Source organism: Lissotriton helveticus, chromosome 5_1 (genome assembly GCF_964261635.1).
Source record: "Lissotriton helveticus chromosome 5_1, aLisHel1.1, whole genome shotgun sequence".
Taxonomy (NCBI): domain Eukaryota; kingdom Metazoa; phylum Chordata; class Amphibia; order Caudata; family Salamandridae; genus Lissotriton; species Lissotriton helveticus.
This window is the reverse complement of record NC_136065.1, coordinates 1068026118-1068040712: the sequence shown is the minus strand read 5'-3', so window position 1 is coordinate 1068040712 and position 14595 is coordinate 1068026118. Positions and strand designations below refer to the sequence as shown.

At 43.2% G+C, this 14595-nt stretch overlaps 1 protein-coding gene across 1 annotated transcript in view; it reads right to left on the bottom strand.

The window, feature by feature from the left end:
- The window catches only part of LOC144755113 (uncharacterized), a 197020-nt gene that overhangs the window by 92104 nt on the left and 90321 nt on the right, over positions 1-14595 (bottom strand). The window contains exon 5 of the mRNA XM_078643625.1: positions 61-202. Within this exon, the coding sequence (XP_078499751.1) occupies positions 61-202 (142 nt within the window). The remainder of the gene's footprint in view (positions 1-60; positions 203-14595) is intronic.

Here is a 14595-nt window from a genome sequence, read left to right as displayed (position 1 = left end):
ACTGCCTCACAGATGAGCTTCCTCCACATTCCACTACTATGCTCTGTACAATATTGTTACCTGAAACATGGCGGTCTTCCATCAAGTACAGTATGGAGCCATTTCTATCATACAGCACCGCATATGGAATTAGCATCAATGGATGGTGTGGGAGAAACAGGAAGTTCTGTAATAACTTCTTCCAGTCCGAGATTACTTGAACCTGAAGAAAGAAGAGAGATGATGAAAACCTATGTGAAATATAATAGCGAACAAAACATAGGGGTGGGCCAGGGCCGGCCTAAGGCATGTGCAAACTGTGCACCTGCACAGGGCCGCCAAACCCCAGGGGCCGCCACGCCAATATATATCCTTAGATACATATTTGCGTGGCGGCCCCTGGCAGGGATTTGGCGGCCTCGGGCCCCCTACCTACACTCCCTGCTCAGGGCCTCCGTGAGCCTAGAGCCGGCCCTGGGTGGGCAATAAATTGCCGGTGGAGTTCACAGATTATTGGGCACTTCGTGTTACCCTTGTAACGTGGAGTTCTGGCCCAACTCCGCCTACTGACGCGTGGTGGAGTTTTTTCTTGCACGTGGCTCACCAACACGAGTGACAATTGGCCTCCCCTAGCGCCATTTCAGGCACTAGGAAGGCATCCAGTAAGATTTTCTCAATGAGGTGGTTGCGACCGTTCACAGTGAGAAAGCTGCTACTCGAATAGAAAATCTCAAAATGTTCAAGTAATGCAATGAAAAATATCTTATATGATTAAAAAAGCTTATAGAAGCAGACTTAATTTGTGACCATAAATGGCTCCATGTATGTCTGATAGCGATCCAACAGTTACTACTAAAGTTTATATAAAAAAGACCTTTAAAAGTCCTTGAAACTTCAACAGACAGGGTTGGTGCACTTATAATACAATGTCTAAATATCACTTGAAATTCCCAAGCTATAGGCTTACCAACCATGACTTTGCACGTGAAATTAAAATTAACATTGATATACTGCCACTGATGCCACAAACAAGTGCACTTTTACACAAATGATTGCAGTTATTGGAAGTCCAGCCTTTCTTCAACAGACAAGGACTTCTACAGGCTGAGAGAGATACTGCAGCCTTCCAACTGGGTTTTATATGTACAATAATATGTGTTGTTTGACTTTTCTTCCTGTCCATATATTTAGGACAAGGAAATCTAAATGATTACAGTGTCACTGCAGCCCTACACCAGCATTTTATGTTTTAAAGTTATAATGCAACGTGCAAACATATTAGTCTTTTTTCTCGGTCTAATGTGTACAAGACATGGAGAGCGGTACGGCAGCCTCACAAAGATATAAGTTTGTGAAAATATATTTAACATGAGACTGCCAAAGTCACCATATACTATTTTCCCAGAGATCATTTAGATGCTGCCCTTCAACTAAACTGCAGAAGCCTTTTAGGCACATATATTCATTGTGAAGCCACTTGATGTTGAAAGAGGCATTGCAGCCTTCTGTCAGAATTAATAATTACAAAGAAATGAATGAATTTATACGGCCTATTTCAAGGGGGTGTGTGGCTACGCCAGCGAACTTGGCGGTCGTTCTGTGAAGAGCTCGGCTCTCCTAGAAGACAATCTGCGTTCTAGTGCTGCTCCCCGGGGTCATCCGATCTAGGTTGAGTCCCTTGGCGGTAGTAATCCGCAGCACCATCACCCACGCGTGTTCATCGTGCGCAGTGGGCACCGTGGACGGAGGATGGCCCTCGGACTCGAGGCAGCCATATTGTAGAGGGCTCTGCGGGCCACAACAGTGAACACTATCGGCGAAGACGGCCGGGGGTGCGTGGGAGAATGCCTCCGGGGTCAAAGTTATTATCGTGTCCAGGACATGGGCACTAGGACCCTGGGACAGCACAAGGGCGAGGGGACACCGGACACCACATCCGGTCAGGGGGTGGAGAGGAACGGCACTCTGATGCTAGACCTCGAGGCAGGAGGTCATGATCCAAGCATGATGTAAACCAACAAATAAAAGAATACCTGCAAGATGCACATCGTGTCCTGTGTGAGTTCCTGGGTGGTAGGACACGACAGTTATTACGTGGTAAGTGTTTGACCCCATATTGTCCAGGCGAAGGGCCGCTGTGCACCGGCACAGTTGAGGGGCAGTGTGGCTACAAATTGTCGAGGCGGCTTGACTGCAGGGCTCGGGTGCTGGACCTGCGCTGAGACACATCCTCAAAAGGTCTGTCAGGTCCAGGGGCCGGAATGACGATGAGCTGAGCTGGTGTGGCGAGAGACATGAAGGCAGGTGGTGGCTGGCAGAACAGAGGCCTGGGGAGCCATCGAAGGCCCCCCATGCATGATGCACTGGTGAATGGCAGAGAGCCCCCCCCCTCCCCCACTGCAGTGTTCGCGAGGTGTGTTACACCGGGGGGCAGCCTACGATTGGACTGGGGAAAGGGCATCTTGGCAAACCCTCTTGTATCCGACAAGTCTGTAGCCCCAGGGGGCCTTCCCCAATGTCCGCGCAGGAGAGACCAGACCACAAAACCGGAAAAGGGCGAGTTGGTCTGGGCGGGGTGCCCTGAGGGCATTGGCCTGGACTGTACACATTCTGTTAGCTCCCCCTTTGCACACCTACCTCTGCCTGGCTTGGGCTGGCCCAAGACACTTGCACATGACCTCAAGCGTGCGCACTAAATACTGTCTGGAATGGTGAGGCATGCCCTGGCTTTCACCCAGCCCATGCTCTATGGCCTCATGCGCAGACATTGGTGACGAGACTCATGAAGGTTGAGGGCTGTGGCGAGGTGCTTTGATGTGCTGAATTTGGCAACGCCAGTGCTATCCGGGGTGCCCCTCCAAACTTATTTTGAGACACCATGTGAGTCTACGTACATGGCACAGCAATATTCTGGTGAGATGCGGTTGGGGACTCTGGAGTCAGCCTTTGCCCAGAGGCGGACTTGGGGTTGGGTTGTGTGGCCTCTTTCCCCTCTTGGTGTTCCATTGAAGGGGTTGTGGTGGCTGCTGAGGCCTATGGACACTGACCCACGACTGGGGATAAGTGCTGGTGCCTGCGGGTAGTGGTGTTGTCTCTACCTAAGCCTATTTTTTCAGCAATCCTTACCCTAAAGGCCACACCCTCTGCCTGATATGCTCAGTAAGTACTGGGGCTGGTGCATTAGACACAGGGCATGGCCTAAGGACACACTCTGTAACCAGTGGGCCAAACTGGGTAGTGTCTCTGATGTGTATGACCTGGATATTGTGTCTGCAGCACTGGGCACCCTCAGGCCCCTATAATGAGTCAGGTGGAGCAGTGTGATGGAGGGTATACTACCCCGCCTGATTCACAGGAGCCCGGTGTACGTGCCTATGGGATTACAGAGTGTGGATCATATGGGCCCAGTTTGACCAAATGTGAATCGACACCCAGTAATACCCACCATATCATTTCTGACATCATGTGTGACGTCATGAGCGAAGCATTAGGTTTTGTAATGGTTGCCTAGCTGTCCGTAAGTAGAGAACGACAGTGTTTTTCAGGTTTAGGATTGTACCTTTCAACTGATAAAACTCTGGTTCTTTGGTGCACACTTGAAAAATACAAAACTAGAGCTAACATTTTAAAAAGATATGACATACAGGCTGCTGCATCCTATCCTTCTCCAATATCCGTGGCCTTCTTCAATGAACTGTGTCTGCGAGACGAAACCTGAACAAAAACTCAACATTTCTAACATTCTTGGGGAAATCCCAACAGAGATGATTATATATATATACTGTCTGGTTTCATGCTGTTAGGCAAATAATGGGTATTTACGACCAGGCTGCGTGAATACAATTATGGACTGCTCTTTTATCACAATGTATTTATCTGTGATGCAGTTTCAAGGATAGAAATATTAACAAAAGGGAGGGGGTGCTTCAGTCGTAAAATCTTAACTGCACATTGGAAGGAGCCACACAATGCTTGATTACAGCACACCCTCTGGCCATGAAGACAAATGTGTCTCATTTAAAATAATACGCTGGCGTTTCTGCTGAAACTGATGCAGGCACTTACGAAAGGCGACTAAGTCACTAATTCTTAACGAGGAGCAGCTGACTTAAGAACTTTCAGAGTATTCCACCAGTAGTTGCCACTGAGACTATTAAAGCCATGAAAGACAATAAAACACAGATTACAAAAAACCCACAAATGTTATTATTGTGTTAAAAAAACAATATCTTTTTTAGCAAAGGGGCGATTCCGCAATTTTGGATTAATAACTGCCAAACACCAGTGCTTAATTTGAACCGGGGCCTTCCAGTGATAAGCACCGGCACTTAATTAGTTTCCAGTGGTCAGCACCGGCACCTAATTGTCAACACCATACATAGAACAGTCTACCATATGGTGGCGCTGCTCCTCTAATTTAGAGATGAACAGAACAACGGTTGTTTAGGAATACAGTATACATTAAAATGGATAATAAATTAAGGTGAGGTAGTAGTGGTCCCTAATTGGGAAATACCGCACAATCAAGGATTTGTAACTTTAAATGTAGTCAAGTCTTGTGTGAATCAATAAAGATCAACTTACAATTTGGCAGAGATGCTATTGGGGCTCAGTTCACCTACTACCAAAGGTGCTACTTACACATTAGAAGCATAATGTGTGTACAAAGATGCAAAGATAAAGCTCTATTGAGCACTCTCAATAGTAAATACAATAATCCAAAACATACTAGATAAGTTTAACCATCATAAGTGTTATATTTAAACACAATTTTTTCCTACGTATTGAGCAATATTTAAGAGAAGGCCAATGATATCTTCTCACAAAGTATAAAAAGTCACAAAAAGTCTGAGGATTTAGTTTTCAACTTGTTGATTAATTCTTTTGGTACTCCCAGCAATATTGCTCAATACGTAGAAAAAAATTGTGTTTAAAAATAAAACTTATGATGGTTAAACTTATCCAGTACATTTTGGATTATTGTATTTACTATTGAGAGTGCTGAATAGAGTTCTATCTTTGCATATACATTAAAATTGCTCACACCTGCCTCCCCACCTATTCCTTTAGCTTTGGGGACCCAGAATAAGTACAAGTTGCAGTGGCCTCCCGGTCAGAGCCCTGGCACTTAATATTTTACAAATATTGTACTGTAACACTTAAATAGGTCTTACTATCCCTATATGGGCACTGTAGCTCTTGCCTACATGGGTAGCACACTATACTGTGCGGTTGGAAGAGTATTGTCTTTGTTGTGATCCTATGTTAGAAGTAATTCAATGTCGTACCTGATGATCGCCATGGCTCGGTTTTCGCATTATGGGATACAGTGCTTAGCAGTGTGATGGATGAAGAAGTGTGAGAGATATGCAATGCAGATTACGGAGCTACGATGGACTAACAAACACCACATTTGCAGCAAAAAGAGGTGCAGGCCTTAACTGAACCCATGTAAAACATTTAGAACCAGTTTATCTTTCATTTTCTGGCACAGCCTCACTACTAATCACAATCTTCATTAGATATGAATTAATAAAAAAATGAAAATTCATACTCAGATTAGACACTCAACAGAATGCATGCCGTTTAGCCACCTCGTCTGACACATACTCTTCTCAACACTGCACCACAGAGCATCGAAACTTTGTGGGAGAAGCAAAGGCTGGAAAGATTAAGCTAGCTAATAATGCAAGCTAGATAATGCAAGCATTGCCAATTATTAGCAAGAAGGGGTGGGCGGAATTTGCGTAATCGCCTTACGCAAATCTCCGCGAAACGGTAAAAAATCTCCGCGAACACGCAGAAATTCCGCAAACACGCGGAATTACTTGTTCGCGATGCTTTTTACCTGGTCGCAATTGCTGTTTGCGTACTCGGGTAGAAATATCTCGAGAACACGCATTTTGAGAACGCGAACAAGCAAAAAATTTCTCGAAGTCGGGAACGCAGAATTCCGCGAACGTAACGGAATTTACCACCCAGGCCAATTAGCAAGTACACATTTACATTTTTGTGTGCTTTGTCTGCATGCATTAGCTACCTGTTAGCAATAAGAAGCCAAAAGAGAGAGAGATAGGGAGGTGCAAAGTGGTTCTTGCAAAGCAATGCACGCACTCCATTGTATGCGGAAGGATACATGCAACTAACCACTAGTATTAGGTGAAAGAAGAATACTACTCTGGGCTGAGTCGGGATGTGTTTTACAAAGTCTCAAACTAATCACTGAAAGAAGGGGTCAAAAGGTGAATTGTTGAAAGGGATCAGCTTTGCACGAAATGTATAGTAGAAACAATAGGTCCACTAAGACAAATGCACTGTCGAACCCAGACCTAAAACATGTGCATTGTTTTGATTAGCACTTGTAGCATTATATCTATGCAAATAACAAGTGCAGCTTAAATGCACTCCTTTGTATCTTAAACACGATACAAAATTCTACTCACCTCCTCACTAACGTGGACTTCAACACCATGACCACAAGGTGAGAGATAATTCAGATCCATGCTCCCACAACCTCCCTCCTGCCTACATCCATCATTTACTTCCAACTTTCTCTGTAACGTCTTCCTCAACATACGAAAGTTGAGCGGGATGAATATCTAAGGGTGACAAACCACACACAAAAATCCTCTTATGTGCCTTAAAATCGGGAGTGCTCCCTCGCCAGAGAACGAGGTATTTTATATCCTCCAGCCCCCTTCTCTACTTTCTTCTCATCCTTACACACACCCTTGCCCACCCTCTCCTTATTGTAGCCCTCTTTTCCACTCTTAACCCAAGCTCTCCTGAACTACTCTCCCCTCATTTTACACATTATCTCATTAACATGTTCATGTTCTCCTCTATTCATGCCTTTCTCTCCTAACATGTATCTGCTTCTGTTCATCTGTTTGGCATTTACTCATTCTCTCACTCTCTCTTTTTATACATCCTCCCCGTTCCTTGCCTCACCTTTTAAATCACCTAGGGCCAGATGTAGGAGCCCTATTACTGGTCGGTAACGGCCGAATTCGGCCGTTACCGACCGGTATTTGGGTTTTCAGATGTAGGGGCCATTATTTTACAGAATCGGTAAATTTACCGATTCGGTAAATTTACCGATTCTGTAAAATACCGAATCGGTAATTTTACCAATTCGGTAAATCCAAATGTAGGTGACACTCCTGAGAGTGCCACAGGCCCTTAAGAGTCGGTATTTTACCACACAATCCTATTGTGTGGTAAAATACCGAATCCAGGTGTGCATGCACATCTGTGCATGCACACTGTGCAATGTGACACACAGACATGCCCTTAGGGCATGTATGTGTGCCACATGTCACACATGCCTTTACTTGGGGTGCTAGAGGGTGTCAAAGTGACACCCCCTGCACCCTTGCAACATTCGGTATTTACCGATTCGGTAAATACCGAATCGGAATTTCCCATTGATTCCTATGGGCTTCACATCCCATAGGAATCAATGGGAAATACCGATTCGGTATTTACCGAATCGGTAAATTCCGAATGTTACCGATTCGGTAATTCAAATTGAAAAATTACCTACATCTCCCTCCTTCATATTTACCGATTCATAAATACCGAATCGGTCAAATTCGGTATTTATGAGTCGGTAAATCGAAGTTACCTACATCTGGCCCCTAGTTTCTAAATATAACTTCTATTGACGTCATCTCTCCTTACACATCTTCTCTTTAGGTTTCGCAGCATACTCATGTACTTCATCTCCGCTCCCTTTATTTCCTCTCTTTACCAACTTTTTTTTGCCAACTACTCACACATCGGTTCCTTTCTTTACCTTTCCTTATCCTACCTCTACTCTCCTCCTCTGTTCTTCCCTTACCATTGCTGTTTCCTTCTCTGTCCTTTCCATTCTTTGCTCATCCTCTCTTCGCCTTACCATCCTAACTTCTCCCATACTCTTAGCTTTACCCTTTCTCTTCCTGTATGTCCACTTCACCCATATCTTCTAATTTGCTATCTTCTCTCCTCTACGTGCTCAAACGTTTCTTTAACTTCTTCTTTCTTCGGCTTTTTCCTCTCCACTCATTCTTCGTTCGTTCCCTCTTTAATCTGAGTGGGCTTTTTTGCCCAGTGCATCTCCTAATCAGCTTCAAGCAGGGCTAAAATGAGATTCTGTTTGCTAAAACTCTGTTCAGAAAAAGTAAAAGAGAAGCACTAATGTAAAGAAGGGACAATCCATGGATCAAGAAAGTAAACATGTCTTTTTGTTTTAGCTAATAAGAGATATAATAGTCTGATATACCTTAGTGATCATGGGAAAATACATTCACCTAATGAGTACTAGGGAGTATCTGCGACCCAAAAAGAAGGGGGCAGAAATTAAGGCGGAAGAAGCAAGTGCAGGAAAAGTGAGCCCGGTGGAGGAATGAAGTAGGAAGGAAGAAAAAGGCAAGAGGAAGATTAATGAAACAGAAGGAAAAAGAAGCAATACAAAGAAAAAAAAGGATGAGGAAAAACGACACGAAAGAAGAAGGATTAGTACTGAGACGAGAGGAAGAAAGAACAAGCATTAGCAAACCCAATAGGGCCCACCTTTGATACCAATTGGCTGTGCCAAAGTATTTTGGCGATGCTGTACAGCATTGGCAAAAGCATTTCTTGCTGATGCTGTGCAGAACTGCCAGAAGGGAAAAAAAGAGCAATGATGCACCCACTAGTGGCTGCATCGTTTTATAGGCATATGTGATGCCACACAAGCACACTTAGATGTGTACCTCAATTTTTTTTATTTACCAATTCACAATGGATCTGAAAAAAATTCAAACAAAGAAAATTAAGTAGGGTAAAAGTATTTTCTTTAAGCAGGGGAATGGCAGCAATTTGCAAAAAAATATATATAAAAAACAAAAAATTAAGGACACACGGGTGAGAGAGAACTGCATGGATCTGGAGGGGTGAAGAGAACAACAAAAAAGAAGTTTCCAAAAATTGAGCAGTGGAAGGACCTCTCCACATAACTGCTATAAACTCCGCCGTGGGCGGGTCTACCGCTATTAGAACATTTCATCCAACTGAGGACAGAAAAGGAGGCAGGGTAAAATCTCACCCCAAGGATAGTTTTTCTTTCTAGCTACTACATTTTCTGTGGTATCTGATGGTTACATGGAGCCTATGCTTTACGACAGCATTCTTCTTATATCTGCTTCCCAGTGGCATAACACACAGTGACAGGAGCCTCTGCAATATGTAGTGAGGAGCCACTGAGGTTCCCACGCATCAGTAGTGTGGAGTTGCTTAAAAGATAGAGCCTTCCAATACTGCATGGGCTACAGAGGCCTAAGATATGCCAATGCACCGTCTCACCGTATTACAGCTACTACTGACGCAAGATGGAGAGCTGGAGGTCATTAGAGCGCTAGTAGTGAGAGATTATCGTCAGCTTACAAATAACTAATAATAGGTTTAGGTCTCTTTGGCTGTGAGTGCCCACAGAGGCCATAAGGCATCAAACAAAGCCTCCATGCCCCATTGTCTCATCAGTAGACCATTCTACTCCCAACATGGACCTTGACAGTGAATTCGCCCAATCACTGTGAGAGCGAGTTTAATACTCTGAAGCACAACTGTCCTCCTATCTCCCCACCTGGCCCTCTAGAACACTCTTCTGTATCATATCTGCTCTGCCTCTTCATCTGAGGTGAAGGTTTACTTTTTAATCGAAAGCCTTGGGAGAAGTTTACCGAACCTTCCAAACCCCGCTCTTCCTCCGCCGCGTGTAATAGAATGATGACAACAATTTTATATTCGTACGGAGCCCCATCTCCTAATATCTCAAAGCACTTTAGAAATATTACAGGATACATAAAACCGCCATGAAAGGGCAGCCAGAAAGGGACGAGGGGGGTTGAGACCACATACGTACTCCCCCAGGTGACTCGTACAGCCGCCATGTCCAACAATCTCCTTGAACTCTTCAAATGGCGGCTCTTAATCAGCATAGAAAGGGGGAAGGCCTAATCGCCTGCAAATGCAAGGATCTCAAATTTTAATTACAAAAATATCTTCCCCCTCACGCTGGCACACTCCTTTTGGGCTTAAGAGTGCCGAGGAATGATGGCCTCTATTAGGCCAGGAGCTGTCAGCAGGATTGCATGTTAATGACAGTGCTTAATATTCATGAGTAAATATTTTAAAGATATAATCACAGGGAAAGAGCCAAGCGTCTGCTGAGATGAGCAAGCGAGCCACATAACTTCCCTCATTGAGCTACAGGAGCTGCAGAACAGGAGGAAAAAAATGAATATTAATTTATCATGATTAGGCAAATACAGCAGGGAGACGCGTATAATGAAGGAGGAGGGTAAAAAAGATGAATATGAGCAATAAAATTAAATAAAGGAAACCAAATGGAGCCGTTCCACACTTCTTTTTTTTTTAATTTGCTTTGCTGATTTCTCCCCTTAAAATTTATGAAGTCAATTACAAGATGATGCGGGAAGTTCCTTAGAACTTTTCTCTAAAGTCCTGTCCCTGTAATTCCCGATGGCTTCCATCGGATTGAACCAAAGGATACTGATGCAGCAAGCGCTGAAGACAAACCAAGCCACCCATTCACGCTTGTACACACAATTCGGGATAATACTTGACTATTTACCCATAACTTTTTGCAGCACGGCCTGACAGACAGTAGTGCGTAACCAACTGCTCCCACCTAACTGCACCAACCACACCCGGTTGGTGGAATGGGCGCAACTCGTTTAAGTGCGAACTAACTGGAAATGCCACATGTGAGAGAGCAACTGTGACAAAAATACTAATAAACCAAAACACACCGCATATGTCAGCATCATAAATATACTGGACCACTGCAGAGCAGGCAGCTAGACGGGCAAAAGCCATACTGGGGCTGGAGTAAGGAAGTGGCTACCTGCAGAGTAAAAGTTACAACAACCACACATTTTCGAAGAATGTCAAAAATATGTATCTTCCCAAGCACATCGCTACAGCGGTCTTCTAAATTAAGGGTAGGTATCTGCATGCAGAAACCCTTACTTTAATATTGATCCAAAAAGGGAGTTTTAAATGCAACCTGAAAACGACCCGGAAAGCAGAAAAGTGCATGGCTGATGTAAATTACATTTTTTTTTCAATAAATGGCAGAAGACACCAAAGGTCAGGTGGAGGAGAGACCAATCCATAGTCCAGACCCTGGTACACTTCACACAGAGCTGCTGACTACATGCCTACCAGTCATCCTGCCCATCCAACAATCCACTATACATGGGATCCTGATCAGAAAATGCATGATGCTTTCATCAGAGGTCGTCCCTGTCCATGATTGCCACTTAGGCACAGCAGCAACTGCTCAATTATGCTAATTTCCTTCTCGTGCCACACAATCACTGCTGTGTCATTATCAGAAAACTAAGAAATATGCCAACTCTTGTATTTAATTGCATGCTTATCTTCCATGCTAACCATTCATGTACGTTTAGAAAATACCATATACTTTGGCTCTGAAACAGCTAGAATGCATTACAGGCCCCTAGGAATGAATGGAAATTGCATACACAATTTGCGAGTACACAATAGGTACTCGCAAATTGCGCATGCAATTTCAAGGGTGCAAGTGTGCCAAAAGGACACCCTGTTGCACCCCTGAAATTGATATGTGCACACATGTTGCGCACACACATGCCCCAAGGGCATGTGTGTGCGTAACATGCAAATTTGAAAAATGCATTTTTTAAAGTTTTCGCTATATAACTACCTGGCTTTATTTTTCGGTAAATAGCGGACCCTAATAGCTAAATTGTTATTTTAAATGGCATCTTGCATTGCATTTAAGGAATCACAATTTGCGATTTTGCATTTGGGATGATGCATCCCAAATGCAAAAATACCGGTTGCAAAGGGGCAGATTCAACGGACTACACAACAATTGCTTTTTCAGGATCAAAACCCAATTAGCGCCCAAATCAGTACTGACCTTACAATATGAGGGCTCTCCGTTTTTTTTCCATTTTGTGATTATATTTTTTGTTTGTTGTTTTTGTCTATGGAGAACGCGTCAGAGAGCTTTACAAAATGTATGAGCACTACAGTTTTGCGCCATTCTGTAATTTCTTAGTGTATCAAAAATAACTGCATTTTACTTATCCGTACGTTGAGCAAGCTGTCAGTAATGTGCATGTGTCCCTTACAATTCAATTTACTACCAGCAGGAGACTCGAGCCTATTTCCTGCATCATTAATGAGAATATTAAAATAATATGAACCACATTTTACAATGCTGAAGCTTTGCTCAATTTGTGCTGTCAATTGTCTTAATCCAGATCGCACATTACAAAACCCCATTTGCAAAACCCCCAATTTACTTATTTGTAGAACATGATTCTGTGAGTCACGTTACCTTTTTTCCAACAGAAAATAGCAGTTCTTCTGAGCTCCTTAAATAAAATTGCAAAATCCTCAGCTGTCTGTCAAATTGTGTCTCTTTTTCATTACTTTCAACCTAGATGGTTTGAAGGTAAATATTTGAAAGTACAAAGGTGTGAAAGTACTACTGTGTGCTGGGGGTTGCATGATTGATGATGACACCTCAGCCATTCATCCTTCTGTGGTCAATAAACTGAGTAACAAATATGCTGGGTAATAGTACTGATGCAAACTTAGTAAGTATTTAGACCTTCCATAAGGGGTATATGTGTGCACTGTACACAAAGTAATTTTTAGGTCTCTCTTACCAGACTGCGAATCTGTCTTGTTGTGAAAGACCTATTGTGTGCATATCAAAAACTTACAGTGGGCTTAAAGTCTTCCTATTGCTTGCCACAGGCTAGGTTTAGTGTCACCCTTGTTTCTTTGCTTCTTATTCGATGGATTTCCTGTTTCATTTTGTGTTTGTCCGTCCCCTGGAGTATAGCTTATTTACCAGCCTCTTACCTGTGTGACTTGTGTCCTTCCACTGCTCACTTTTAGGAAACTACTTTTTAAGTCTTGCAAGCTTTCTGGTTGCAAACGCTCTGTGAACTTACAGAGGGCTTACAGCCTGCCCACTGCTTACTGTAGGCTGGCTTTATTGTCACTCTCACTTGATTGTTCCTCCTCTGGGGAACATCATCTTTTCAATCCTTCTGATTGTCTGACATGTATCCTCCCACAGTATACATTTAAGGAACTACTTTTATCTTTTTCATTCAGCATTCCACGAGAGTCCATTTGTTTTTAGCTCCCTCCCTCATGTGATGCTTCACTCCCTCAAATAGCATGACAGTATGTTGCTCCTGACGCCTCTCATCTTGTCTGTAAAAACACAGCAAAAGGGATATTTTTGCTGGTGTATGGCTAAGAGCAGATTTTAAACCATGTTTTTATGTATCTCCTTCCTTCCACAAATTGCATGAAAGCCTAAGTTTAGGCACACCAAGGTTTTTATGCCATTGGTGCAAGGCCTATCTGCTGCACTCACTCAGCTGGCGTCAGAGGCAGAAGGTGTACTTATCATGACTCTTCTCCTGGAGGCCCATAAATTTGTTTACTGGGCTACAGCAGAACACAAATGGCTGAATCCTGATAAAAGTATACTAGGCATTGGCAATGGTATTCTTTTATATTCGGACACTTCTGTATTCTTTTTCAATTCTGTTCCGAGTTCCCAGAATGTAAAGTATTTAAAAACTATACCATGACATCTAAAAAAGGATGAAAATATTGAATTCAATATCCAGTTTTGAGGTACCATCAGATAGGTTTTTGCTTTTCCTTCAGTATTTTTAAATATTTTTTCTTTAACCTTTTCCAAACAATATTTTACGGACAAATATTAGCAAAGTCAACAGCTCAGCGAGACGGATTGGCTTTGCCAATGTTCGTGTCTTTTGGTTTAGCACTCAGAGTGTATGTGTTTTCCATCCCTCTCTTGTGCTTCTCTCACCCCTGCCAAATTCCCGCCCAACCACTCTGTGTTTGCTCTCTATCTCGTGGCTGCTTTCTCTCTCCTATACTCCTCTACCCGCCCCTCATGCACCAGCTGCTTACTCCCTCGTGTGCTTCTTCATCGACCCCCTGTTGCTTTCTCCCTCATGGGCTTCATTTTAGAATTTTAACCTCCCTGATGCTTCCCCCAAGACAGAGAGAGAGAGTGTGTGTGTGTGTGTGCGCGCATGTGGGTGTGTGTGTATGAAGCAGAGAAATTAGATAAGTTCCCAAGTTTAGGAGGGGAGTAGCTCTTGCATAGAGCACCTACAACACCAGTGACATTATGAATCTGTTTCTTATACTGATCGATCTAAGTAGTGACCGCCATCTTAGATCAAGCAATACAAAATAAAAGAAAATGGTGACCGCAACATTCTGTATGCAAGTGGAGAAGGGTAAACTTAATCCCATCTGAGATACTGTAGGAGTGCATCATAATTAAGGCTCCCAGTTTTCCGTTTTTACAGATCTTTACAGATAAATACAGACCGAAAGCAATGTGTTTCCAGTCAGTGTTTATTTTTAAAAGTGGAAAAATAAGAAAAATGATGCTTCTTGTGGGTGACTCTCCATGCTGTCTTTCATGCTTTCAAGACAACCGCTGAGGAGATAGCACGTGAAGTTAAAAAACAGGTTCAGATTTCCCTACATATAGGCATACGTTAACATATA